This window comes from Alosa alosa, chromosome 21 (assembly GCF_017589495.1).
Source record: "Alosa alosa isolate M-15738 ecotype Scorff River chromosome 21, AALO_Geno_1.1, whole genome shotgun sequence".
NCBI classification, from domain to species: Eukaryota; Metazoa; Chordata; class Actinopteri; order Clupeiformes; family Clupeidae; genus Alosa; species Alosa alosa.
In genome coordinates, this window is record NC_063209.1 from 19,255,474 (window position 1) to 19,283,386 (window position 27,913).

A 27,913-nucleotide genomic window follows, 5' to 3' on the forward strand; every position below is an offset into this window, starting at 1 on the left:
TCACAATTCAATACCCATTTCCATCTTTATTCAAAAACAAATGGCCCTGAACGGCATCAGGGCACCAGACATATCAGGCATAATACAGTTGAAGCAGAATTATGAATGAATTTCTTGAATTTCCCCTGGGGATCAATAAAGTATCTATCTATCTATCTGAATAAGATTTTAATTGAATTGAACTCTTTAAATTTAACTCTTTAAAAATCCTGTGTAAGTGAGTGTGTGTGTGTGTGTGTGTATGTATGTGAGCCATCCAGTAGCTCCAGTGTTATAAAAAAACTTTTCAAGAGGGAAACACAATCTTGACTAAATGTCCACGCCTCTGTCACCACAACACTGGTGAGGTGGAGGCCGATATCATTTAGGGCCGTCTCGGAGTGAGGGGGCTGGCTTATCAGGGCGTTGTAAATCCTCCACGGCTGCGGCGCGTGCTTCAGGTGCTCGGACACGTTCGCTTTGATGTTCTCCTCGGTGGCTGTGGGATCGAATTTCATGAGCCCTTCTGCACAAGCAGAAAAAGACAAATGATTATGCAAAGGCAATCTGCAGTCATACACCCAAGTCCCTAGCCTAGAAATCTAGACGCGCCCCTAGCGGCAGCAAATTTGCTGCCAGGGCTAGTCTAGCAACTCTCCGTTGGCTTGTGAGCTCCAGAAATCGAAACTTAATCAGGCCTTTGAAATCGTGTATAGAGTCGTTTGGTGGGCTTAACATAATGATTGATGGCAGAGTTGCAACGGTTTGGCTTGAATTCCCTGCTCAGGGTTCTTGCAGGTTTCAGTAAGTCAAATTTAAGACCTTTTTAAGATATTTTAAGACCATAAAGATTGAAATTTAAGACCTACACGACGCATTACCAAAAAATATTCAAATCAAAGAAATTCTGAAAAAATCATTGAAAAGTCGTTGAAAAAGCATTAATTTAATTTACAGATAAAGCAATCAAACTAGTAACCTTCCACACCCAACGTCTACAACCCAACTGATTTTTACATTGCTCACTTGTAGTATACTGAAGGAAAAATATCCTCACGTACCAAATGCCCTAAACCTTAAGCCCAAAATGAAAATAATCTAAAACAAACTAGCCCTCAAATAGAATAGATTTCATAAACGAAGTAAAAAATGAGAGTGGAGTTGAAACTGGGTGTGAAAGTATGTTTTGGTTGGACACTGCACTTGTGTGCGTGTGTGTGTTTGCATTAGAATGTGTGTGGGTGGGGTATGTGTATGAGCCTTGTCAAAGACGTTGTTAGGCTTAGGCTCAGTATTTTGGGGGAGCTGAAACCACCCAAAGATGACCAAAAGCCCTCCTAAAAATATATAGTATTAATATGCGTCCAAATTCACTTCCATTATTCTCTGTTGAATTGCTCACGGAGTACTTATCTCGCACAAGTTGCACAGATGTCACTTGAAAGAGCGAAACCGGAGCTTTAAAATGATGTTAGTGGCTTGTGCTGATAAACAGTTTGCATTTTGCGGCTAGCATATGTTTCTCTGCATGCTCTGGCTTGTGACTCCAGCGCCTTCACACCCAGAGTCCCTAATTGAATAGTTTTTTTGCAAAGTTTGCAGCGAGCCTCGTACCTGGAGCTGGGTACCACTTGTAACCAACAGCAGACATCACTGTGATCTAGCCAGTGTTGCCACAGTTATCTTGGAAAAGTAATCTGATTACTCCTTTAAAAAGTAACTTAGTTACTTTTAAAATCAAGTAATCAGTAAAGTAACTAAGTTAGATTACAAGTTACTTTATTAGTTACTTTCAGCAGCTGCTGACAACACCCCCACCGCCTCAACATAAAAATGATAACTGGTTTTGCCAATACTCACTTTATTGGAAATGCATTTTAACAGTAATGTCAACAATGTATAGCAGACATCCCAACCTGAAAAAAAGTAATTTTAGGGAGGTAGCCCTTTAGCCTAATTAGATACTGAAATTCAGACGTTTGTGCAATATTGTCTAGTCAGTACACCATATAAGGAAGGCCTATTGATAGAAATTGTGATGATAAAATATGTAGATTTTGGTAGTTTGGGCTTTTCATTTTCAAAAAGAGAACAAACGGGAGAGCGCCCGGTGCTTCCCGGTCTGGCTTGTGCGCTTTTGTTCATTCTAGATTCCGGGAGATTTTATCTAATTTGCGGGCGTCAGGAAGCCGCTATCGGGAGACTCCCAGAACTTCGGGAGACTTGGGATGTCTAGCTAGACAGCACTTTGTCACCAGTACAGAGTGTACAACGTACCTTAATGTTATCATGTTTAGCGGACACAAACTCAAAATAATGACTGTATAGCTAAAATGCGCATTTCTCCTCCCTCTATTGTTGTTTATGTTTGTGTTGCTGCGTGGTATTACACGTGAGTCATCATGCTGAAAACGTGAGTGTTAATCCCCGAGACAAGAAAAAAGCAAAGAATATATCTTTTACTAAGGTAAATGACAAAAAATAGTAGGCCTAACGCACAGTGACTTGGATAAGTAACTTGAATCTGATTGCTAGAAATAGTAGCGTGTTAGACTCGTTACGAAAAAAAAAAAAAGATCAAAATAGAGTAACGCGTTACTGGCATCACTGGATCTAGCCATGTCTCGTTGAAAGTAGGCCTACACTTTCCCATTTTCCACATGTAGCCAAACTTTAACAAATTCTGAGGAGACGCAGACGTATTTTGCGGGCAGGTATTGCATTTATCACGGGATTTGTAGATTTATCACTGCGTAGGCTACGTACCAACACCAATATCCCCCAGAAAGAACTACAACACACTGAACCAATGTTCTGAACATTCTGCTGGTTTTGTTACAATGGTAGCAAAGATGCTAGAGCTCTGCTTTGCAAGCTACGACTCAATACTTTTGCTACTTTGTAATAACTTTCTGCTTGCCAGCGTTTTCTGGAAATGAACGATGGTAAAATATTTTTAGACCTGACTAAATGAATTTTAAGACCTCGGAATGAAAATCTGGCCGTTTTTAAGACGTTTTAAGGCCTTAAATTTAAAGTTCTGAATTTTAGGCTTTTAAGACTTTAAGGCGGGAACCCTGCCTGCTACTTGAAAACAAATATCCTATTGCGTCCTGAGGGAATTTGAAAGACAACTGATTATCCCGTCCCTCGGACTGAGCACTGCAAACGGTGAGTGCCCAGACCCTACATTTTAATGTGGGTCTGGCTCGCCAGGCTACCAAGTCCCCAAATTTGTTAGCAAAAATATGTTTCCTGTGTATCCACTACCAATACTGGATTAATACAAAACTATCTAAGCAACTATTAACTGTAACACTAAGGCTGTCCACAAGAAGGGACTAAGCAGACTGTACTTCTTGAGAAAGCTTAGATCCTTTAAATCGTTACTCTCACCAAAATGCAACCTAGGTTCTTTTTGTGAATGTTCTCAGGTCAAACTTTTGTTTAAAAGCACAATTATGACGGAAGCACCACTTAAGATATTACGTATTGTCATTTTTAGGTCTAATGGCATTTTGAATGGGAGTGATAGGATGTGATCATACTATGTTACATACTATGCATTGCTTTTTTAAATAAAGACTGACCCACATGAAACTTGGGCTTACCTTGTATTGCTCTATAAACCTTTGTTCCCTCTAAAGGATGTTTCCCCTTTTTCCCCTTGCCCTTCAAATTAAATTTGGCCATGAGGCTGTTGGTGAAGAGCCTAAAGAAAAATACATTTCAATAAATGAATGTGAAGGATATATGTAGGAATAACATTACAAATGCAATAAATCATTTACACTAGTTGATCAGTGTCCCCTAGGGTGGTCCTCCTTTTATCCCTCTACTTATCTCCTTGTCCACAGCTGGTCTACAGTTAAGCTCATACGTTTACACACCCATGTTAAAGTTAACTAAAAAGAGGAATAAAAAAAAAAAAAAAATCTTTTGTAAATTGATCTTGATGCCTTAAGCAAAAAAATAGGACAAATCCAACTTGTCCTATTTCCAACAAGGACCCCAATTTTCTTTATGAATGAATAATGTATTGCAAATAAATAAATGTTCTTCCTTAAAATACAGGGGGCATACGTATACAACCCCTATCTTTAATTCCCATAGAGGCCGGCAAATTTGTATAGTTATTTCATACTGTGTATTCTGATAAAGGTCCCTCGGCCTTTGGAATTAAAATAGCACACATCACATACCCTTAAACATACCTAGAGATTGACATGGTTTTATTTCGGTTAGCCTAATAGCTGGTTTGATTTGCATTGAAAGATGATCTTATGGAAAGCACTCCATGTCAATTTCTAGGTATGGCGAAGGGTATGTGATGTGTGTATGTGGGACAATTTTATTTTTTTATTCCTCTTTTTAGTCAACTTTAGCATGGGTGTGTAAACTAATGAGCACTACTGTATAAACGTCACCTATTCTGACATGCTCATGTAGAGACCTGTCCAACCCAGCACAGTCCTTGGTGTTCCGCCCACCAATTCTTGAAATTTGCAGCACCTGTTGAAATAAGTCCATAATAAAGTTGACTGACACTCCACAGAGGAATCTAACAGTGTGTGAGAGCACTGTATTATTTTATTCTAGGGAATCCATTACTTCGAGACTTGTAAAACCTACTAGGGTATCAAAGGTCTGTGCATCAGAGAGGCGTTGCTCCTGTAACTCAAATCAGGCATGAAAACAGGTCAGGGGTGAAAAAGGTGAGAAGGGCGTGCGACGAGGGAAATGGCCGTTTCATAGCAAAACAAGCGCGAGAGACATTGTTGCCAATAGTGCATAGCTTCCATGGAGTATGAAGTTGCCTAAAATCATAGATTTATAAAGAAAACAAACTACAAAATAACTCATTTTTACAAGAAAATACCTTTATTTCTTTTTGGCTTGGGCCTAAGTGTGAAGGGGCCCACTTGCACTGTTTGGCAACATGCTTCAGCCTGGCCCTCCTCTCCTCAGTAATCTACACAAGTTTTCTTTCTTTCTTTCTTTATGTCTGAAGTTATCAGACATTTCTGAAGATTTCATAGGCCTAATGGACACTTCATAGTAGACTATTAGAATAAGTCTGAATAAGATAAGTCTGAATATTTGTTGGACCAAACCAGGTGATAAATAAACTGGGTAGGGTAGACTAGGCTTTAATTTGTAAAATTGGTTTGAAATGTTTTAACCTGCAGCCTAGGCTACTTACAGATTGTGGGATTGTGCTAGTGTGTTTAACCAACCAATAAAGTTGTGTGAACAGTGTTCACAATACATGTTAAACCCTGTAGAGTAGACTAGGTCTACTGATCAGGCCACTGAACGTTTCTTAAAAGACAGCATTACCATGTCAAACACTGCTTTTGTCTCTGAACTCGACAAAACGCACAAGGAGCATTTAATTCAACTATTCACATTAGCCTTTGCTATACTGATAAAGTATGCCAATTTGCTTCACCTTTTGTCGATCTAGATGGCTCAAACTGCACGTATTCTTCATCAAATGAACTCGTTATGTCTATATTTCTGTCCAATGTCGCTATCCAAAACAGCCTATGCTACGTTGCTACACCAATCTCAACGTCTTTTTCTGACAGAAGTTGAAAGGCTACGGCTATAACTGAAAAGCAGTTTCTGTGGACAGAGACAACAGTGAAGGAAGAGAGAAGGTGGTACAATTAAAAGGGTCTTCTCCACTGCCAATAGATCAATACTTACCATCCCAAGGCAATGGGAAGGCCCATCTCCCAGTCTCAGTCACTGCATCTGAACCACAAAAAAAAAAATCTGTTTTAAAAGTTATCATCCAATGAATTCTAAATTACATGATTTATTGTTCAAAACCATGTGTGCACTGTGTAATGTGAACAGGCAGCCTGGGTGATAGGATCACCACCTGAATAGCAAAATAATCCTAATTGAGCGTATTATGAATGCAGCCCGCAACTCACCATGCCTGTCATAGGGGGGGCTGCTGAGATCACCATGCCAGGGTCTGTCATGTCTGGACCTGGCCGGGGGACTGGGGGGCATCACTACGGGATCGGGCATCACATCGCCGCGATCTAACATCATGTCTGGACCTGGCCGGGAGACTGGGGGCATCACTACGGGATCGGTCATCTACTCGCCAAATGTCTGGCGTGTTGCCTCGACCAATCAGAGTGGCGTTTACATGATTTATTGCTTCAGCCAATCAGAGTGACGTTGACTGGTTTTTAAATCTTTGGTTGAAATCCAAAGCGCTAGTCCTCGGCTGTGACTTTTCTGCAGTTGTTGGTTATTTGAGATCACTTCCCATCTCCCGCCCCGCTACTTAAAATGTATTTATTAATGTAATAAACTTAAACATTTATTTATTATTATTATTATTATTATTATTATTATTATTATTATTATTATTCAGTAGGTAATTTTTCTGTTTTTATAAAAAAAGAATAAATAAATTGGCATGCTGCACATAATACATCATGTTTATAAATAATATAGGCTATTCATATGTATTAATCATGTTGATGCAACAATGTTGATATTTGTAAATAAACATACCATACGCATGTAAACTTCCTGCACCTGTCATAGACGTCCAAATGATGTCCAAAAAAATTACCCAGTTCAAAGGTCAAATTTTGAACGTAAATATGAAGCTAAAAATGTGGAGAATGCAATGCAATCAAGCATTTTGGACGATAGGCCTAGGCTATATTGGCACACAGAATAGGCTAGGCAACAGGCCCGATAATCGTTTTATTTGGAGACTGTTTTTTGAGACAGAGACTGAGTTTGCTGCTGATATTCTGGGGATAGGCTACAACATAGCCAATGTAGGACTTTAGCCTTTTAATATATTTGCTGCATTGGATCAGTCTTTCTAGAAAGAACAGGCAAGAGCTTTCTAGCCTCACGTCAGCAGCGCCGCATCCCATATACATTAAAACACAGCGGATGGCGGGCGGGTGCGGTTTTGAAAATTGATCAAAAAACTTTGCTGATGGATGGATTAAAGGGGTGGTTCAGGATTTTGGACATAGGACCTCATTTCCAAGTAAGCAAGTGTGATATTTATCAGTGGAGACCGTTTTCAACACGTTTCATCCAGTCGTTCTAATTGCAGAGTTCGCAGGTGCTAGGCTAAGCGCCAAGTCAACGGTATGTGCTAGCCTGCCACTAAAAACAGTCCACTCCAAAGTACACCCAAGGCAAATAAATTATAGCGCCAGACTATCGATGTAAATGTCTGTATTGATAGTTTTATTTCTAACATTATTCTATTTCAACGATCGCATTACATTTTGAGGGACTAGTGTCTTAGCAGCATGAGGAATTATACTTGCTCCAGTTAGTAGTACTGCGCCAAAAATGTAAACAGTAAAAGCGCACTCAATGGGGATACCTAGTAGTAGCCTTGGTAATATCAGTCCGCTGAGATGCAAAATGACTACTACCAACTTCAGGGAACAAAGTATAACTATTGCAACGCGATCGAGGGTAGTTGTATTTCTTACACTATTCTATCAACACAGACATTTACATCGATTGTCTGGAATTTGCCTCGAGTGTCCTTTGGAGTAGGTAAGACTGTTTTTAGTGGCAGGCTAGCACATACCGTTGACTTGCGCTAGCCTAGCACCTGCGAACTCTGCAATTAGAACGACTGGATGAAACGTGTTGAAAACGGTCTCCACTGATAAATATCACACTTGCTTACTTGGAAATGAGGTCCTATGTCCAAAATCCTGAACCACCCCTTTAAGTTTTGTTATGCAGTTATGGTTGAAATAATAGCCCATCAGCGCATCTCTAGTGTGTGTGCCTCTATCTCGCTCAGAAGGGAGGGGGAGGCTGAGAGGTCGATCAAGCATGGATTCTAAACTCTGTGGTGGATAGGATCTACAATTAGGTGTTAATTAATATTACTACCTAGGTCGAAGTAGGCTACTCCCAAGTGCTATTAAGCCAGACATTGTAGTTCTCCTGTTTATTAAGCTTGGAAAATCGTCACGTTTCATGTTGTGTGACCTAACATTTTTAATCAACTACTTGTGCAACTGTATTTAAGTAGGGAAAACGTGGATGTGTTTGATTAATGCCATCTTACTCCCTCTGCGGCTACGGCAGAGCCCGCTAGCATAGCAACATGCTAACACATTCGCGCCGCGCGCCAGAGCGTTTGAGTTCACATACCGACGCGGGAGAGGTATGACTCAACTCGTGAAAGTTAAGGTAAGAACATATATTACTACTGATTTTGGGTGGTGTGTTCCTTTAACACAGCTTCTAGTTATTTGAGAGTCAAAAAAAAAACGTTATTCTTCCAACCGTCCAGTCCAGCAGCAGCTAGGCTATCAACATGCAATGGAAATCAGGCTATTTCGGAAGGTATGTATCTGCTTTTAACATATTTTTTATCCCATAAAAATATCTGTATTTAGAAGTCCACAGTTGAGAATTGTCTCATTCATGACAGCAGGGTTCTCGAGACACACGCTCACACGCCACACCTTGCATTTCTCACGCAGAAATATTACATGACATTCATACATTTAAATCAAGACAACCTGTTTTGTTATTCTAAAGTGTAATTATTTTATATCCAGAAACACTTCTGGATCCTCCAGCAGAAGAAAAAAAAATGTAGTCACTATTGTGACCGGTGGGGTGGGATTAAACAGGTTAACATTTATACTACTGTATATTGATCTAAAAGGTGTGCTAGAAGTATAGTATCTTCACTAGTTTACTTACAGTATAGTTCTCAGTACTTAAAACCTGTTATGCAGCACATGTTCCAGTACCGGGTTATTTTTACCCCCCTCCCCCACCTCCCCCCAACATTCTAAATCAATTGTATGCACCATATTGCTATGGAGCATAGTAATACATTTGTTAAGTCTTTATTCGTAATGCAGAAGAGTGGTAGTCTTTTGGAAAAGGACGCAGTGGAGATTAATTTAGGCCAATTAGTCTACTGAATGTTGAAGGGAAGGTTTTCTTCAGTGTGGTGGCACGGAGACTGACAAATTACCTTGAAAGGAATAAACTAATTAATACCACGGTGCAAAAAGCTGGAATTCCTGGCGTCTCCGGGTGCTTAGAGCATACCAGCATGATTTAGCACCAAATTCAATTAGGGTCATTCCACGTCAGTTCAACCAGGGCCCACGCACTTAGGTCTCAAAAAATTCTGAAAAAATTACCAGGTGTACCTATGTTACCTAGGAGACACACTGTAAAATTACTCTTATGTAAGATCAATACTTTCCAAGATACAGCCAGTTTTACAGGGGGAGGGGGTGTCGATTTTGTTCGGGCTCTTTTTTTTGTCAAAGTTCACAAGCCCACAGCGCAATAACTAAACCATTCTAAACCCAACTCCAATAAAAGTTGTATCAACTTTGAGGGACAGCTATGACCATGCAGGATTATCCAGACCAAACGTGACGATTTTGCTACATACTATTCCTATTTATGTACCAGCATGCAAAATATGAGCCTCCTACATGGTTTAGTTCTTGCGCGGTGGGCTTGTGAACTTTGACAAAAAAAAGAGCCTGAACAAAATTGACACCCCCTCCCCCTGTAAAACTGGCTGTATCTTGGAAAGTATTGATCTTACATAAGAGTAATTTTACAGTGTGTCTCCTGGGTAACATAGGTACACCTGGTAATTTTTTCAGAATTGTTTGAGACCTAAGTGCGTGGGCCCTGGTTGAATTGACGTGGAATGACCCATTAGCAAAGCGTGAGAAGAGAGACCTGCACGTTGTGTTCTTGGATTTGGCTAATGCTTTTGGGTCAGTGCCGCATAGTCTGTTGTGGGAGGCCTTTGATTATTTCAGAATCCCAGGTAGCATTAAAAGCCTAGTAAAAGCATACTTTCTGGATATTCAATTATGTTTTACTACAGCTGATTACACCACAGGGTGGCAACAACTCGAGATAGGAATCATGGCGGGATGTATCCTCTCCCCAATTGCTTTTACAATGGCAATGGAGGTCATCACTAGGGCCTCAAAATGGGTAGTGGGTGGGGAGAAGTTGCAGGGAGGGCCACGCCTCCCCCCGATTAGGGCTTTCATGGACGACATGATAACCTTGACGTCAACCGTTCCATGCACCAACAGGTTGCTGGATAAGTTAAATAGCAATCTGCAATGGGCCAGAATGAAGGTGAAGCCAAGTAAGTCTAGGAGTCTCTCAATTGTTAAACGGAAGGTAATAGATAAGAAGTTTGCTATAAATAAAGAGGTGATTCCCACAGTTCTGGAGAAACCAGTGAAGAGTCTGGGAAGGTGGTATGATGCAAGCCTTAGTGATAAATCACAGGTTGAAGACTTGAGACAGGTCACTAGGCAAGGTATTGCAAAAACTGACAAGTCAGGGCTTCCAGGTAAGCTCAAGCTGTGGTGTTTTCAGTTTGGTTTATTGCCTCGGCTAATGTGGCCATTGACAGTTTAAGAAGTTCCTCTGGCAAAGGTAGAGAGGTTGGAAAAAATGATCAACTCCTTTGTCAGAAAATGGCTCGGAATCCCACGCTGCTTAAGCAGTGTAGCCTTGTATGGGAAGGGCATTGTATAGTTGCTAATATCTAGTCTGACAGAGGAATTTAAGTGTGCTATGGCTAGATTGGAAATGACTCTTACTCAGTCCAAGGACCCAGTGGTGAGGAAAGTTGCACCCACAGTTAATGCAGGGAGGAAGTGGAACCCAGAACAGGCAGTTAAGCAAGCTCAATCAGCATTGAGGCATAGGGATATAATGGGCCATGTGCAGCACGGGCGGGGGTCTAGGGGTGGGCGTAAGTAAACCCTTGTGGAGTAAGGCTTCTGCAGGAGAAAAGAGGAAAATAATAGTGGAGGAAATGCATAGACAGGAGGAGCTTGTAAGATGTACTAAGGCAGTGTCACAGGCAAAATAAGAGCAGTGGGTGAACTGGGAAGGGGTGGAAAAAAGACGGATTAAATGGAAAGATCTATGGGGCATGGAAGCTGGTAGGATCAGATTTATGTTAGGTGCTACATATGATGTGCTCCCATCTCCCAAGAATTTAAGTCAATGGTTTGGTGAGGATGATAAATGCATACTTTGCTCGTGTGTGGGCAGTCTCCACCATATCCTATCAGGGTGCAAGGTAAGTCTCACCCAGGGGCGGTATACGTGGCGTCATAACCAGGTATTGAAATGTGTGGCAGCGGCAATAGAGGATAAAAGGAGAGAAGTCAATTCATTAGCAGCTAGTAAAGGGGTAAGGCAAATTAACTACGTACGTCAGGGGGATAAACCTTGTTCTGCGAAGGCCAGGTGTAAAACCGGCCAGTTGGGAAATGAAGGTTGATCTTGGCCAGTAGATGGCGGTACCTCCACATATAGTGAGTACTAAACTACGACCCAACGTAATTCTATGGTCGGATTCAGAGAAGATAGTTTACTTCATTGAACTCACTGTTCCTTGGGAAGACAGAGTGGAAGAGGCCAATGAACTGAAGAGAGCGAAATACACTGAAATAGCAGAGGAGGCAGCCAAGCGAGGTTGGAGTGCACGATTAAGGCCTATTGAAATCGGTGCACGTGGGTTTGTGGCCAGATCTGCTATTGGCTTGCTGTCTGAATTGGGCATTTGTGATCGAAGTCTAAGGCAGGTGGTTAGTAACATGTCTTTAGCAGCAGAACGAGCAAGTGAATGGTTGTGGGTAAGGAGAAGTTACCCTTCCTGGGGCGCAAGCTAAGGTAAGCTAACTGGCTCATTTGTTTTGTGTTTGTGATGGGCTGTGCCTAGGTTGATGGTTGGTTGGCCAGGGTTTTTATGGTTATGGTTCAGTCCACATCAACGGGACGGACCAACCTAGCCAACCTTGACCATGCCTGGGCTGGTTAAGAGTATTTTGGGTATTGGATATTTCAATGTGGTAATATGGTGGCCGCATGGAGGGGAGTGTCTCCAGGACGCTGGAGACGTGGGCCTAACTTAACGAAACATCGGTGAATGAGGGTGCCCACTTAATAACCCCAATGACATGCCGCATACTATATACTGCTGTTGGATGGGCCATTTGTCTTGTGTTTGTGACCATTTGTTGGTGGATTTGTGGGTAGCGTGCTTTTTAAAGTTAACTTGAGCAGGGGCTTCCGAATGTGTTTTTACCTTAGATTTTGGCACAAGGGAAACATCTAATCCTGTGTATTAATGTAATACACCATTTGAAAGCTTTGACTCTTGGGAATCCAAAAATGCCAACTTTTTTCATGTACAATCTGTATAGTGCTGTACATTCTAGGGCTGTCACTTTTGTGAAAAAATCCTGTTTGATTTTTGAGACATAAGTGTTCATTGAATCGATTGTAAAATCGATTTTTCATGTCTAAAGACGTTTCCATTTTCAACGACAAATATAGGCCAATCCACAAACAACTAACAGGCATTAGGACGAATGTAAAGAGGGCGCTTGTAGACGCAAGCCAGCAATATTTCTGATGATTTATTGGCGTGAAGTTTCGTGCACAATGACAAACAGGAGTGCAACATGCAAACATTACTGCAGGCTTCAGTGTAGCTGTGTCTGTGTTTACGATTACAAATGTCGAACAAATTTCGAACTTGGTGTGCATGACTGCATGTAGCCCATCTAGACTTTAACGGAAAATAAGCATTTGGCTTCAGTTGAGGCATGTTTATTGTCATCTGGAAGTTGCTGCTTCTCCATGTTTAGTTCTAACAGCAGGTTTTACCAACAAGTATTTCTCCTGGGAGGTGTGAGAGGCGTGTACTGTTGAAGCATTTCTGATAGATGATTAGGTCCCATTCCATGAAGTCATTTGTAAACTAGCAGTAGTGCTTAAAAGTCAATTCTGTGACTTACTGGAAGGCAATGCAAGGACTTTAATTTCTGCAAATAAATAGCCTTAATTACTCTACACTGTTAAAAAAACAAACTATTAGAGTTAAGTTAGCTGACTTGTTAGTTAGTTGTCTAGTCAAGTTACAACTCCACTTTGCTGCTTGAACAGCCATTTTCTTCCTTTCTGTTCCTCCCCTCTGATTTCTTCACCTTACAAAACCTTTAAAGACCATGGAGGGAAATCAGTAAATATGTACCACAGATGTACCACAATAAATCGTAATCCGCCGTAAATGGTTACAGAACTCTGTTACCTACCAATGGAGAGGTTTAACTTGGCTGATGTGCTCCGGAAGCGCCTCATCTTTTGTTTCTGGTAATAGCAGACTTAAAACCCCACAGATTATGGACATGCACCCCATAAGAATATAGGGTAACACCTTATTATATGTCCCTTTAAAATCAATAATAGAAAAAATAATTGTTAAACATCTCGTCACAAGCAAGGCACCCAAATTACAGTGGTATTTCACTAGACAATGTTACTTGCACTTTTTTAATGATACCCAGTTATGGTGCATTAATCACATACTCATGCTATACCTTGCTATATAATCCGGCTTTAATTTCTGTTGCATTTCTTTCCAGTTCAAACAATCTAACAAACAAACGATAAACTAATGTTGGGATTGAAGGTGAATACCCACCTATGTAGGCTATCTGCGCAGATAACATGCTGCCCACTCGAGAGGCCATAGTGGTCATTCCCAGGCCCATGTTCCGCACCACGGTGGGCAGCAGCTCAGTACCATAGAGATAGACAAAAGCAAAGGCCCCCGTCATGGAGATCTTTCCAAACATGGCCAAGGTGACACTCAAAGCGCCCAGTTCTGTTGGAAGCCAGAGATAGATAGATAGATAGATAGATAGATAGATAGATACTTTTATTGCCAAACAACAATGTTGGTGGTATTTCTGTTACAGAAGGATTTAGTTCAATATTTTAGACCACATTATTACTTAAGTAATTTGCTGCAAGAATACACATAACATAAGGGAAAGAATTGTACATTTATTTAAAGTTTTACATGTCATTTCTATGAGTCACTGGTGTTACTTTATGTTTTCATCAATGTTTAAGTTGTCACTGGTGTTACAAAAAAGTAATCAGTGACATTTTTTTGAAAAACTGCATTTTACAAAATGGCTGCTTTAGAGAATAAAAGAATATGTTGTAGACTCACTATAGTATGTCACTGAATCCATTTGTATTCTATTTTCTTTAATTTCCCTAAGAGTTAAGAAGGTCATACCAGTGACTTTGACTAAGGGCTTCAATAAGAAATCATGATATAAATGCTTTCTGATAGATTTCTAATAAATGAAAGGAGGCTGTGGATTTAACATGTGCCTTTCTTCATATACCTTCAGGTATTGGCCCCTATTTTCCACCCTGGCACATGGCGGAAAACGGGTTATTTTCCTAGCGCAAAGTTTATTTCTTATTTTGCACGTCTCTTTTTTTAGCAAGGTGTGTGGCAATTAACGACCTGAGGAGAGATCTGGCCCGTTGTCTAAAAATCTCTATCGTACACTCCCTAAAACGCATTACGCCACTGACCAAGAGAAACCTGGTCAGAAGTCCATTGCGAGTTGTTTATATGTTATTTTAAGAGCGCATTATCAACAGTGATATGGGTGGGTGCACAACGCACAACATTACAAATTACACGATTACAATGGGAAACATAATTAGAATAAAGATATTACGAAATACATCTCACAATGAGTAGTTATTCACCATCATTTGTAAATTGGTAATGACGATTAAAAGTGATTAGGTGAGAGGCAAGAGATACATATGGAGCACAGCTGAAGATGCACTGTCATGAGATATAAGCAACTCCTCTGCAGGATAAATGTTGTTTTATTCAGTCATTTGAACATTATTAGGTTAAGTGTTGCTTTTTCCAGCCTATGTTTTCGATGGTAACCCATTGTCAGTCAACTAACTGTGTATAACTGTTTTGCCGTTGACTGACACCACAGTGAAGTTAGTTTCACTTTGCCAATGAGTTCAAAAGACGAGTGCAAATGTGTGAAGGCTATACTACAGTAGGTTTTAGTAAAGCATGGTTTAGTGGAATAACTGTTCCATACGCTCTCGCATGCAGATTCCTTCAAATACGCCGCTGACTGTCCATATACCTATACATTGTTTGAAGTTATGCTGTGCGCTGTTAAAGGGAATGACAGATGTCATTCTCATTGATTTAAATGATGTTAAGAAACATAAGGCCCACCTTCTTGCCCCATGCGCCAGACGTTTCATAACGTTTCATAACAAAACCAAACCCAATATGGACTGGAGAAACCCCCAAATTTGTTTAAACCATTCGCCAGTGACCATGTGTTTTAGGCTGATATAATAGGGCCCATTAAGTAAAAGGAAGTCCAGTGGTGTCATTTGTATGATTGCTTGTATTTCAAATTAAGATTTTTGTTGTGGAGTAACACAGGTGGCATGACTCCCTGGGACAGATACATTTTTTTTGTATAAAATAATCATATTAATTTGATATTTTGTATTTAATATATTGCTTATATAATTAATGTGATAGTTATGCATGCATTATTGCAGTTAAACTATTTCAAAAACATTTGTTTTGACCTCAGAATTTGGCCCTCAATCTGTATACAGGGATTAAAGTGAAAAAAAAATCGTTTGACTGAACTTTTTTCAGGCCATAAGTCATACATATCTACCTATAGAGATAGCAACCCTTTTAACCTTATGGCGGTCTTCTGATTGGTGGCGTGCTAAAACGTTTTCCTATTGCATCCATAAACAATTTTCTTGCAGCGAACCGCGCAAAAGCAAACCCCTGGCGCTTTAATTTCTTTACACCATGGCTTGTTAGTTCTCCCCCGTTTCCAACAGCTGCCCATCTCCATTCATTTTTTTTAACTTTTGACACCTGCCTTCCTTTAGCAACAACGCATCCATGACAGCTAGTGGCCTTGCCAAATAGACCTTACACAAATCATGACGCTTAATATGCGAGGTTCTGGTAGGCCTACTGGTTATGGTTTTGTGCTATAAATGAATAATATTTTATAGAAAAGTTTTAAGTTGACTATTTTAATTGTATGGTTATTTTTTGTCAACATACACTCACAACCTACTGTCGTTAAAAGTGAGGCCTAAGCAAAATAGGCTACAAGGCTGTCTGTGCGTCACAAACAGACTGACCCCTTACTCAACAGTTAGCGATGATGACAGTGATATTATTTTTTATGCTAACACGCTCAGTCAAAACCTTCCGTCGCAAATTGTGAAAAACATTGTTGTACATGTCATAACAGGCGGGATAATAAATTGCATAGGCTACGGTTTATATTAAGGCCGCTTTACACATAATGTTAGTTGCATTGATTAAAAACTGTAACAATAATAGTAGCCTACATCGGGTGGCATAGAAGGCTATCTGTTCAAGTCATAGGTGACACCCAAAATGAATGACCTCCCCTGACAAGAGTTCGCGATAGTAAGAAATTGTCTACATTGATGCACGGAAAGAACACAGCCTACGCTTCTTCTCCGAATTCGCACATAGAGCTCACAATATCATATCCAAAAAAGTTAAACGGATTGGCCAACCTCATCAGCTGTCTCTAATGTGTCCTCCATATGTGTTCTTTGGAAAAGCAAAGGTGATAGCCCCCCCCCCACTATTTTTTTTCTCATCGGATCTGCATCGATCTCAAATATGACATTTCTAAAATCAAATTGACGGAAATCCGTCCTATGACGGAGAACTTTAATCCTTGAGTCTGTATACATGAGTGTTGGGACTGGCACTTTTGTGGTGCTTGGAATCCTATAAAATCAATTTAAAAATCAACACTGTCACTTTGATGGCTCAAACATGTGATTATATTGTTTTGCCTAGAAATACAAAGAAATTGCAACAATTTGGTGTTTTTCAAAGTGTAACAGATCTGTAAAGTGTCGGGACAGAAAAATGGACATTTCTGCAGAATGGCCCTAAAATAAAATGTAACAAAGGGAGGGAGAGAGAGGGGGTTGGATGACAGTGACCGAGGACAGCGTCAGGTGAAGTCTCAAGGTGATGATGCATGGGGCAACTTTTTGAGCAATGTTGCTGGACAACCACATAAACCAGTTCCAATTATTTTGATTGGATGATCATGACTATTTGCCTTTTGATAATTAAAATAGTCTAGAAAAGGTATTGTTGCCCAATATCAATGGGAACATGGCAGAACCACAACAGTGAGGATTGAGAACATTGCCCAGCAACATTGCTCAAAAAGTTGCCCCAAGTATCATCAGCTTCAGAGAAGGTGAAGGAACATTTGGCTTCAAATGAGTTGAACGGACGGCTAGAGTGTGCAAGTGTGTGAGGGCACCATCGATCCAAATGAGGGCACCATTCAAAGTGCTGCTGTGCTGTGCTACTGTACATCATGCTGTGTCCTATACTGTAGAGGAACCCTACTATTAAGCGGTTGAAATCAATACATTTTATTCATGAAAATACAAAATATGAGTGAAGTCTCAGAGGGGATGGGGGCATTAGGGTTGAAATAAGCTAAATTAGTGGTAATGTAAAAGTCCGGCATTAGAAAGTAGAAGTCCTGCCATGTATTGGTTCTACCTGTGCGCTTAGTACAGGTCTTAAGATTTGCTAATTACAATCAGCTGATTAAGTGAATGGTTAGAACAAGAATGTGGCAAATATGTGTATAAATATGTATAAATAGGAAGACTCGTAGCAAAGATAATTAATGGGTAGCAAGATGGGTCGTCCTAGTTCATGTCTATGAGGGCAAATTGGAGTTCAGTCAGAGACGGGCTCTGGTTCAGTCTCCGCCTGCACAGGGGCGTGCAGATCGTTTCTCGTACCATTTAATTTCTCAGAATTTAGGTCTACTAGGCCTACAATAACGTCATCACCAAATACATCTTTTATTTTTAGTTGATCAACCACAAAGAGTAGCATGGTGTGAGAGTGAGAGTGTGGCTACTGTGCACAGTGCACTGACGACCGTAGCAGCCCAAGGTAACTAGTTGTGGGCAACCACATGATTGGCACGATGTCTTCACAACACACAACATTATTGGCTCAGTGTATTCACATGTCAACGTTTTGCCGCCTCCTGATATGCGTAGACAACTGCCTTATTGGCGTTACAAACTAAGCCCATGCATTTCTATGGAGGGTTTTTTGAGTGCTGTGTCTCCTTATTAAAAAGTCTCTGTTTAAACACAACAGGTCTTTGCGTGTCCATGTGATTTCAGCCTATCTAGTCACGCCTTCCGTCTCATTGATTGTTGACTCGAATTGCCGTTTTAGCAGGATCCTCTGCAAATAACGTGTACTCTAATTTCCCTTCTCCTATATAGCCTTGGCTGTTTTGTTTTTGGCAGATATGCTCATCCAAAGTGATCGCACCAGGGAGGACATGCCAGTTCCTTTTACATTCTCCTCCCAATCTTTAATTTGCTAAACCCTGCAGGTGCATCATGCCTCCCCTCTTCCGTCGAGGGGATGCAGTTCGTCAATGGAGAAGCAGTTCCACATCTCACACTAACATCTACTTTCTTACAGGGATGGCAGTGCCGGTTCACGGAATCACGTACACGCGTGGATCATGTTTCCAGTTTATACTGGAGTGGGGTCATCCCTCCGTCTTCACAAATCTCCCGAAGGCCCAGCGCTTTCGAGAATATCTCCTCTCGTAGCACGGTTTAAAACTAGCCTTCCTAATCCCAGCACTTATCACCTGTCTAGAACTGACTCTTGACTGTGTTAAACCGGCACTCACTGATGCACTTTTCGTTATTGTGCTCTACCTTCTAAAGTGTTTTATATTGCACTGGCATTGTGGGAGAATTGTTTTAGCTTTAACCTGTTTACCGCATTGTCAGTAGCCTGGAGGACCTGACCCAATCTGAAAGATTAAGGGTCTGGCCACGAATAACATAATGTCCCGACTCGAGGGGGCGGCACTAAGCACGCATTTGAAATCTCACTGCACGCAATTGGATAACACTACGTCTGTCATTTAGATCGCCTCTGGCCCGCCTATATCAGCTACACAGATATGATTGGTTCCCCGCGATGCAAGGGGCATAACTTACATGTATCATACTCGTCACCAGACTCGAGTCTCTCGCTGAGCAAATGCTTCCCTGGGAACTCTGGATTCCCAGGGAACATGGTCAGTCGCTTTGATTAAAAATGTGCTGGCCACATGTAATGTCACGTGAACACACACCCCTCCACTCATCACTCAAGGGCCAGTGCTTGGCGCATGACTAATATAATTTTTGCATCCAGTTGGGCGATATGTACTGCTTATTTATCTCCTTATTGCTAACTTTACTCATTGACTCTCCAGCAGCCAGTTCTAAACTATTCTATCCTGCCACAGTTGGTGCAACTGGTATAGCGAGCTCGTGTTAAGTCATTCTCAGAGCTCCTCTGCACTCTTGAGATGCATAAGCACCTATGGTCCCCCAGCACTCATCTTCTCGTTTGTCTTGTCATATTATATGTTTTTTCCTCCTGTCGCATACAGGCATGAATTGTCCTGAGAAGTCCTTTGTCTACGTTGCAAGGTCATGCTTCTGCTTCCCTCGCATTACCGATGCTGCTCATCTTATTTTGGGGGGCTTTCCAAGAGCAGGTTGCTAAGGTGTAACTCACACGCATCCATCTTGCCCTTGGGTCTGCAGCTCAATGCATTCATCTCACTCTAGCAGCTTCACGTGAGCTATCGAGCCAGAACACACATCTTGGCTTCACAAGCACTAGTCTTTCACAAAACTAATCATAATGCTCATCTATCCTAAATATTAAACCACATGTCTTCGATTCGAACATACTCAAGCACCCATATCAACTAACTCTTCATTGCTCCGGTCCCAAGTATCTGCAACCACAAGGTCTATTCGCCTGCCGAGTACATCATGTTAAACCTTCTTTAAGGTCTCGTCACTTCATGCAGTCCCGTGTTTCAATAAATCTAATAGCAATGAGGATATATTCCTTCTGTATCAGTCTGAACCTCTGATCAGGGTACTACTGTTCTTACAAAATAAACTATTTGTTTTTCCCATTTGCTTCCCTGGTCCCTGTTCACTTCCATGGTTCACTACCTTAAACTACGGCCTCACACTTCACCTGATTTTCAGCAGCCATCTAGCTAACGTGCTGCTTAAATGTAACCTCTCTAAAGAGGTTCACTTCTCACTCATTCCGCATTGGCACAGCCACGACTGCCGCCAAAAAAGGGCTATCCACGTCCATCCATCAGAATGCTAGGAAGGTGATGGTGGTTAAATTCTGGCATTCGCCTTGCACTAATCGCTGAAACATATCGGGGCCCAGCATGCTGGTAGCTTGTGGTGATTTAGTCTCAGCCACGGGCATGTTGCCCTCTCAGCCACGGGCATGTTGCCCTCGTTCGACGCTTATGGTTCAGGTCACTCCTCGCCGGTTGCCTGGCTCGTGATGCTCGTCTAGGTCACAATGTACTGTATTAGCTTGCTAGTCACTGGGTGCCCAGATCGTGAAGTGCTTATGGTCCAGGTTGCCCTGGATGCCGGTTGCCTGGCCGTCGCATTGGTCTAGGTTGCCCTAGACGCTGGTTTCCCAGCTCGTCAAGCTTCTAAATCCCACTATAGCGAAAGCATGCTGCGGGCCCCATTACAACCCAAGGTTAAATGGTTAACACCTAGCCACTTTAAAATTCTGTCGGCGTCCTGGCACAACCTCATCACCACATGCCGTTTAATAATCTTGCATGTATACTAATGTCTTTGCTCCTCTCAGAACCAGGTTACTGAGTCACCGCCCTGGTGGGCATCACTCATCCTTTTGGGGGTAGGCTCCCCGCCCCTGCCTTCATCCATCGGCAGGAGACAAGATCCGCTCATCGCTGGACGGATCCGAGACGGGGCCTACGCCAAGGACTGTTACCTGTTCAGGACTCTTTATCATGCTTGTATCCAAGCCGTTCCTTTACTAATCAAATGGTTAACTGATTCTATTCTGTCTACTGAGTCTTTCTGGTAGAACTATTGTGTGAAATGACCAACCTATTTGTTATTAAGGGTGTGGAAGAGAAAGATTACATTGTACAAACACACATACACACCTCAGTGAGCGACAGGTGGTCTGTGTGTGTGAGTAGTGTGTTTGCGCACTGTGTCAGTGTGAAATGCATGTGTATACTTGTGTCTATCCACACATGAAGTTCCCTCGCGGGAAAATTGACCTGACTTGGCTTGATAGTAAGATGACACACACACACACGACTAACCTGCTGGAACAATCTTGATGAGGAGCAGCATGATCCCACAGAAAAATATGCAGGATGACAGCGTCAAGCGTCGTGAAACATAACGCCCCGCAAAATACATCATAGTGTACCCGGCAAACTCAGTGCCAGCAGCAAAGACACAGTTCAGGTAAGGATCTCCATCCATATTAGGGGTGTTTAATGACAGTCCGTAGTAAGTCAGAGATATTATTGACCTATTGAACAGACACATGAACAGAACTAAATGAAACACAGACACGGAATTGAATGATGGGTCTACATATACATGTAACTCTAACTCTCTTTGTGTCTCCATGGTGATATACAATATGTAACTCTAACTGTCTTCGTGCTGATGAAAAGATGTGCTGATGCCCCTTTCTGAGCCCAAACAATACAACGTAAAGAGAATGACCACAAATCTCACCAGGTGAACATTTGGTAAGATGATCTGTTCTACATACTGTAGCCTACATACGATAACAGCAAATGCCACACTCAAGCAAGCAGCAACATTTTACTTACCAAATTATTACATTCAGGATTGTGATATTTCTTATATTTGTTGTTCTTATGAGATCCAGCCATGTATATTTTTTCTGATCATCTCCATCATCCTTTTCCTGAGGGCAAATATCAGGATATATATATATATATATATATATATATATATATATATATATATATATATATATATATATATATATATATATATATATAGTTAATACCTGTCTTTGCGTAATTCATTTTTAAGAGTCTTTAAGTCCCTCCTCCATGTTATCATGTAATTCTTGTCAGTTAAATGAGAGTCAAATATTTGGTCACCATCAGCTGTGCAGTGTCGTCTCTCTTGAAGATGACGTCAGGAGGAGTGATGCCGTTCTTCTTGGCAGCAGCTCTAATGATGGCCTCAGCCTCCTCCACTCGACCCTGAGACAGTAGCCAGAGAGGGGACTCTGGGATAAACCTGAGAGAGAGACAGAGAGAGAAAAACTTAACAACCAGGATGTTTGCAGTGCCTGTTATCACAGACCATATACAGAAAGAGCAGCCAGGTGATTAATTGTGTTATTACTGAAGTGTTTTTAGTCAGTTGTTTGAGCCAGGGACCTCCTCACTCACCACCACATAGGTATGTACAGGAATCCTGGAGCAGACAAGGCCACCGTAAGCATTCTCCAGTCCCGGATGAAGTAGGCAAAGACAGGGAGGCACAGATAGCCGAAAGCGTACGATAAGCTGACACCCAGAGTGGCAAAGCTGACACGGCATGACTTATTCAGAAGCTCACATCCTGATGGACAAAATAATAAGAAAGAACATCAAGTACAGAACTAATCTGCCTAATGGTACCTTGCTAAAATAAGAAAATACTACGAGGCCAGTAAATTGACACAAGTGAAACCAGCTGGTTTGTAATTTTTGCTAAGGAAGGTTCCTTTCAGAAAGAAATGATCCTGAAATGACATGCCCAACCCTGAAACTGTCTCTCTCTCTCTCTCTCTCTCTCTCTCTCTCTCTCTCTCTCTCTCTCTCGCTCTATGTAGCCGTTCCAAATTATGTTTTATGGTAAGGTAATGTTCAAGTTAGATCTGCTGCATGAAGGAAAGTGAGAGGACACCCTTGTCCTGCTTGTATGTCTGATAATAAATAGGTCCATCTCATCTCAAGGTTTCAATCCACGATCGGAATAATAGTTTCATATTTGTCAGTTAACTTCAAAGTGTAAAATACATTCGGCATTGAGCTACACTCAAAACATTCGGGGCTGAAGCCCCAGCAAAATCGGCTGACAACACCTTTGGTTTTAAAACAGGAGCAGATTAAGGCAATTAGATACAGGTGGGCAAGGATCAAGTGGGATTGAGGTCTGTACAGGATTCTGGACTGGGATCAGGACAGGATGACGCTTGACTCCAAACCTTCAAGTGAAAGCGGTGACTCCTGACAGAACGACATTAGAAAGCACGGCAACTCTGGTAGGTCGCACTAGAGAGCACGGGGACTCTGGACAGGATGACACTAGAGAGCACGGTGACTCTGGACAGGATGACGCTTAGAGAGCACGGGGACTCTGACACTAGAGAGCACGGGGACTCTGGACAGGATGACGCTAGAGAGCACGGGGACTAGACAGGTCGCACTAGAGAGCACGGGGGAGCTGGGACTGGAGCCAGGACTGAAGGTGGTGATGGAATGGAACTGGGGCAGGGACTATAGGGGCCTGGGAGTGGACATGGAGAGCTGGTCACTGGAGAACACAGAGAGCGGGCCAATGTAGAGAGCTGGCCTTTAGAACACAGAGAGCGGGCCACTGTAGAGAGCGGGCCTTTAGAACACAGAGAGCGGGCCTTTAGAACACAGACAGCGGGCCACTGGAGAACACAACTGTAGAACACAGAGAAGGCCACTGTAGAACACAGAGAGCGGGCCACAGGAGAACACAGAGAGCTGGCCACTGGAGAACACAGAGAGTGGGCCACTGGAGAACACAGAGTGCTGGCCTTTAGAACACAGAGAGCTGGAGAACACAGAGCGCTGGCCTTTAGAACACAGAGAGCGGGCCACTGGAGAACACAGAGAGCTGGAGAACACAGAGAGCTGGTCACTGGAGAACACAAAGAGCTAAAACAGTCAAACTCACCTAGAACGAAAGCTGCACAATAATTTGCTATTTGTCCCAGGCCGACAATGAAGTAGAACACACAGAACATCTCCCAGCTGTTGGAAGCTGCCTGGATTAAGCTAAAGACAGTTTGGACTGCCAGTGTGGCAAAGAAGATACATTTTCTTCCATACCTAGAACACATTTTAAATATCAAAAATGTGATACGTCAATAATATTATTATTATTATTATTATTATTATTATTATTATCATTTAATAATAATAATAATAACAATTTTTACCTGTCTGATATAATTCCTGACAGAAACGACCCCATCAGCACCCCAAAGAAGAACAAGGTGACTGTAAAAGGAGTTTTCCATTCATCATCACACACCAGATCCCACTGTGGAAAGTGTGATGAGAATAGTAAGTATTACATAAAGAAGAACTATGGAGGCTTTCTCTGTCTATTCAACAACCCAGACTCTGGCCATTAAACAACATTCAGAGTGAATCAGCAACACTGTGGAGGCACTGATTGAAAACTAGCTCTCTAAACTTTGTTCCTAATTCGGGCAGAGATGCCACTGTTGCATTTACTGTAGGGGAAATTAATAAACACCACTGAGAGTTGAGATGTCCCACTGATGCAGTCTCTCTTTCTCTCTCTAGATTTTTCTCTGTTGCCGTCTAATCATCAGTCAGACAGAGCAAATAGTCGTTGCTCGAAGGTACGAACTTCACATCTTCAGGGACAAACCAGCCGAGGATGCCAGGCATGGTTTTCAGATACTGTCTTTCACGTGACCATATCAAAATGAGGATGTTATACAACCTAGCTACCAACAAATAAACCCTAAGAAATTATTTAAAAACTGTATAACATTGCTTTCACTACATCTGCACAGGTCAAATATACACACTTGTGTTGTATGTATGCATTGCCCATGTATATTTAAAGAGGCATCATGGAGCTTCACATGTGCTGTAACAAGCTTACTAATACAACTATAGCTAATATAAATTGATGCCTGTAGGTAATATATTGCTACAAAAGCTGTTCCAATATTTTATCAACCCAACATAATCAAAAGCCTGGGAAGCCGGTGGGAACAAAAGGTGTGTTTGTTCCTGCCTCACAAGACCACATGCCATTGAAATGGGGGGAAAAAAGACGAGCTAAGCTACCTGTAATAGTAGTAGGAATTACTGTACGTTAATGGGCTGATAGTATGCTGCCTTACCTCAGTCACAATGGTGGACACGTATCTCTCCTTGCTGAACACCCAGCCATCCAGACAGCGCTCTGAGCTTTGGTTAGACCCGGCATCCAAAGCCCCCTGTTCCGCATAGCGTCTGCAGCGACTCAGGATGACCTCTCCTCTTACCTCCTCGGTCGGGAGGGACAGATTGTAGCCCGGTCCCCCATAGCTGCTGCTGTTCAGGAATGGAAGCCTGCAGTGGTGAGGAGGAATATCAGCCATGAAAACCATGGCCATTCCCACGTATCCATTGGGGATGCTGCTGAGACCCAGGAGAATGAAGATTAATTTTTGATAAGGCCCCCAGTCTCCTAAAAATGCAGTGTCTTCATCAAAATCCCTCATTGTGTCTGTCCAGGGATAGTGACCGCTTGACTGGAACCTGTTCACACTTGTTTTAGCTTTTGTTTCACTAGGACCTGATATACAGGAAGTATGTGAGGGTGGAGCGTCACCGGTCTCAGGTGTTCTTACTGCTACTAGGTGACAGTAACAGGTGATGTCCTGACCTATTGAAACAAATATATGACTACTGCGTTAAAGGGCCTATATAGAACCCCAACACGCAGAGCATGCAAACATCTTTGGAGATGGACACAGTACACATGCTTATGGTAATGCACAGGGTAAATGTCAGTGCAGTCTAATCTTGTATAGTTTAGGCTATTCAAGTACATCTGTATTCAAGTACATCTATGATGCCTGTGTGTCTTCATTTGAAGAATGTGGTTCAACAATGTCAGGCTGTGAGAGCATAAACCTTATCTGTTGCCATTGCTGGTTTCAGGGCCAGATCTGCGGCTGTGGGTCATCCCAACTTCACAAGACACAGGGACATAAACCTGCCCTTGTACTCAATACTGATGTCATTTTAGCATATCTTGTGTCATGCTGATACCGCTTTTAAACACACATTGTATATGCATTGTTTATGTATCCTGGGCAATGGCCAAAATGTGATTAAAGAGCACAACTTTGTTATTCAGCCTGCACTCACAGGGACGTTGTTTGTCACATGCTATTCATGTTTTGCCATGACTTTAATTCATGGTAGGTACTGATGCAGAGAGTGTAACACACCCCAACCTGAAAATAAGAGTCACATTATGTGGACCTTTGCCCACATGTGTAGGTTTGGTATTAACTGTGTCCTGGTCTCTCTCTAGTAAACATATAGCCTTTGACACAAACCAAAACAAGCGTTTCTCCAGTTTGACTGCTCCTGTCTTGATTTGTAATTAGAATCCCAGTCAGGCAATCCAAATGAGAAAAACAAAAACTGAAAAGAACTGGTGATTTTTACAACAATCACAACCAATCATGCAGTGACATAAAACAGGAGTAAAATGGCAAGAAGATCTCATGTTACATGCAAATGCTTAGTTTCCTTTAAGCATGTAGGATATAAAAGTCTTACTTGTTTAGAGGTGATAGAAACAGACACTATGTTCTGTTTAGCTGAACTTTCTGGAAATTATGCTATAAACATTGATCTGATTATCACTGACAATGAAAACCTTGTCCATGCAGTCTCTTAACACCACAAGGGTACAGTATATCTAAATGTTATGGGAAGATGAGACAAGGCCATCAAAAGCATTCTCCAGTCCCACATAAGAAGAATCCATTCAGTCGACACCACTGAATGTGCTGCAGGCCAAACACTCCATGGTGGTTTAATTAGGCTACTACATTCCTCTTCTTAGAAAATTAAAAGCTGCCAATAGGGCTGCACGATTATGGCCAAAATGATAATCACGATTATTTTGATCAATATTGAGATCACGATTATTTATCACGATTATTAATTAATTTTAGTGACAAAAATATTTTTTCCCTAAACGTATTTGTGCGTTTGTATTTTTCATCTTTGTAACTTTTATACTTTTTAAACTATCAATTAAAAACTACTCAACATTTTCCCATAGACTTAACATGGGCTGATGACATCAGAATGGACTAATTAACTTGATTTGCACCTGTATCATCTTCCAGCTGCTCATCTAGGCCCCATCAAAGAATCAGTTCAACTGATTGCACCTGTACCAACTGCTTTCTACTGAACTAGACCAACTCTCTCTGTGTTTCTCCATTCTACAAGGATATAAGACACATTTCCTCCAACTTTCTATCCATTCATCCTCTTCAAACCATTCACTCATCCACCCATTAAACTATCCATCAACATCCATTAAACAATCTGCCTATCAACATCTATTACACTATCTACATTTAACTTTTAAACTATATACTCTGTCTCAGGCTTTAAGCATACAATATGGCTCTATTAAGACTGCCGTTAAGCAATTAGAATCCTAGGCCAGGTGGCCAGGCCACCTGCACCCTATCAGTTTCTCAGGCTAACCTTTTAAACTATCCTCCTATTTGACTGTTCAGTCAGTCCAACTATATTAAACCTCATCTAGTTCAGTCATTCCAACTATATTAAACCTCATCTACCTAGCAAATAATTTAACCTTTTACACTATCCACCTATTTAACCGTTCAGTCATTCCAACTATATTAAACCTCATCTACCTAGTTCAGTCATTTGAACTATATTAAAGCTCATCATGTTGGTTGCCAATTAGCACATCATCTGTTTTAACAATATATTTCACACCATATGTTTTGCATTTTCATGCACTGGTAATTCCCTGGAATTGCGTTTTCTATAGTTACAGTGCATGAAAATGCACTGTACTGTTCTTTCTAGGCTTCTTCTTCTTCTTATTATTACAGTGCATAACGCGTTTAATGCAGCTTCAACCGTTTAACGTAGAAACTTCATTCAAACTATGTTACGTAGGTCTTACTTAGGACATGGGTGCTATGTATTTTTCAGCTTTGTAACTTTTATACTTTTTAAACTATTAA

At 41.4% G+C, this 27,913-nt stretch overlaps 1 protein-coding gene and 1 long non-coding RNA gene across 12 annotated transcripts; one reads left to right on the top strand and one right to left on the bottom strand.

The window, feature by feature from the left end:
- On the bottom strand, positions 1-25,442 carry LOC125286317 (solute carrier family 22 member 4-like). Of its 9 annotated transcripts, none has more exons than XR_007192155.1 (13): positions 25,019-25,442; positions 24,074-24,177; positions 23,809-23,963; positions 22,287-22,458; positions 21,990-22,131; positions 21,690-21,787; positions 21,165-21,379; positions 13,517-13,699; positions 13,128-13,263; positions 5,692-5,739; positions 4,407-4,491; positions 3,591-3,691; positions 1-505 (listed from the first exon to the last, which is right to left on the bottom strand). XR_007192155.1 is itself a non-coding variant. In XM_048231310.1 (10 exons), exons 1-10 carry the CDS (start codon positions 25,379-25,381, stop codon positions 12,951-12,953), a joined length of 1,647 nt encoding a protein of 548 aa, XP_048087267.1. In that variant the 5' UTR covers positions 25,382-25,442; the 3' UTR covers positions 12,473-12,950. The 9 variants fall into 9 exon arrangements, 1 of the variants encoding a protein (XP_048087267.1); XR_007192151.1 differs by having other exon boundaries at positions 4,433-4,491; positions 4,612-5,739; XR_007192154.1 differs by having other exon boundaries at positions 3,591-4,491.
- On the top strand, positions 21,223-26,021 carry LOC125286321. 3 transcript variants are annotated; one of them, XR_007192160.1, is made up of 7 exons: positions 21,223-21,312; positions 21,528-21,605; positions 21,996-22,219; positions 24,097-24,200; positions 24,447-24,505; positions 25,438-25,532; positions 25,824-26,021. It is a non-coding gene; the product is annotated as an uncharacterized LOC125286321 (long non-coding RNA). The 3 variants fall into 3 exon arrangements; XR_007192158.1 differs by lacking the exons at positions 25,438-25,532; positions 25,824-26,021 and having other exon boundaries at positions 24,447-25,111; XR_007192159.1 differs by lacking the exons at positions 25,438-25,532; positions 25,824-26,021 and having other exon boundaries at positions 22,021-22,219; positions 24,447-25,111.
- Positions 26,022-27,913: the final 1,892 nt, after the last annotated feature.

Coding starts and splice junctions, on each gene's coding strand:
- LOC125286317 (XM_048231310.1), bottom strand. CDS start 25,381: ATGAGGGATTTTGATGAAGACACTGCATTTTTAGGAGACTGGGGGCCT. Junction 24,178..25,018: donor TGTCCACCATTGTGACTGAG/GTAAGGCAGCAT, acceptor CACTTTCCACAG/TGGGATCTGGTGTGTGATGA. Junction 21,788..21,989: donor ACGACACTGCACAGCTGATG/GTGACCAAATAT, acceptor ATTTGCCCTCAG/GAAAAGGATGATGGAGATGA.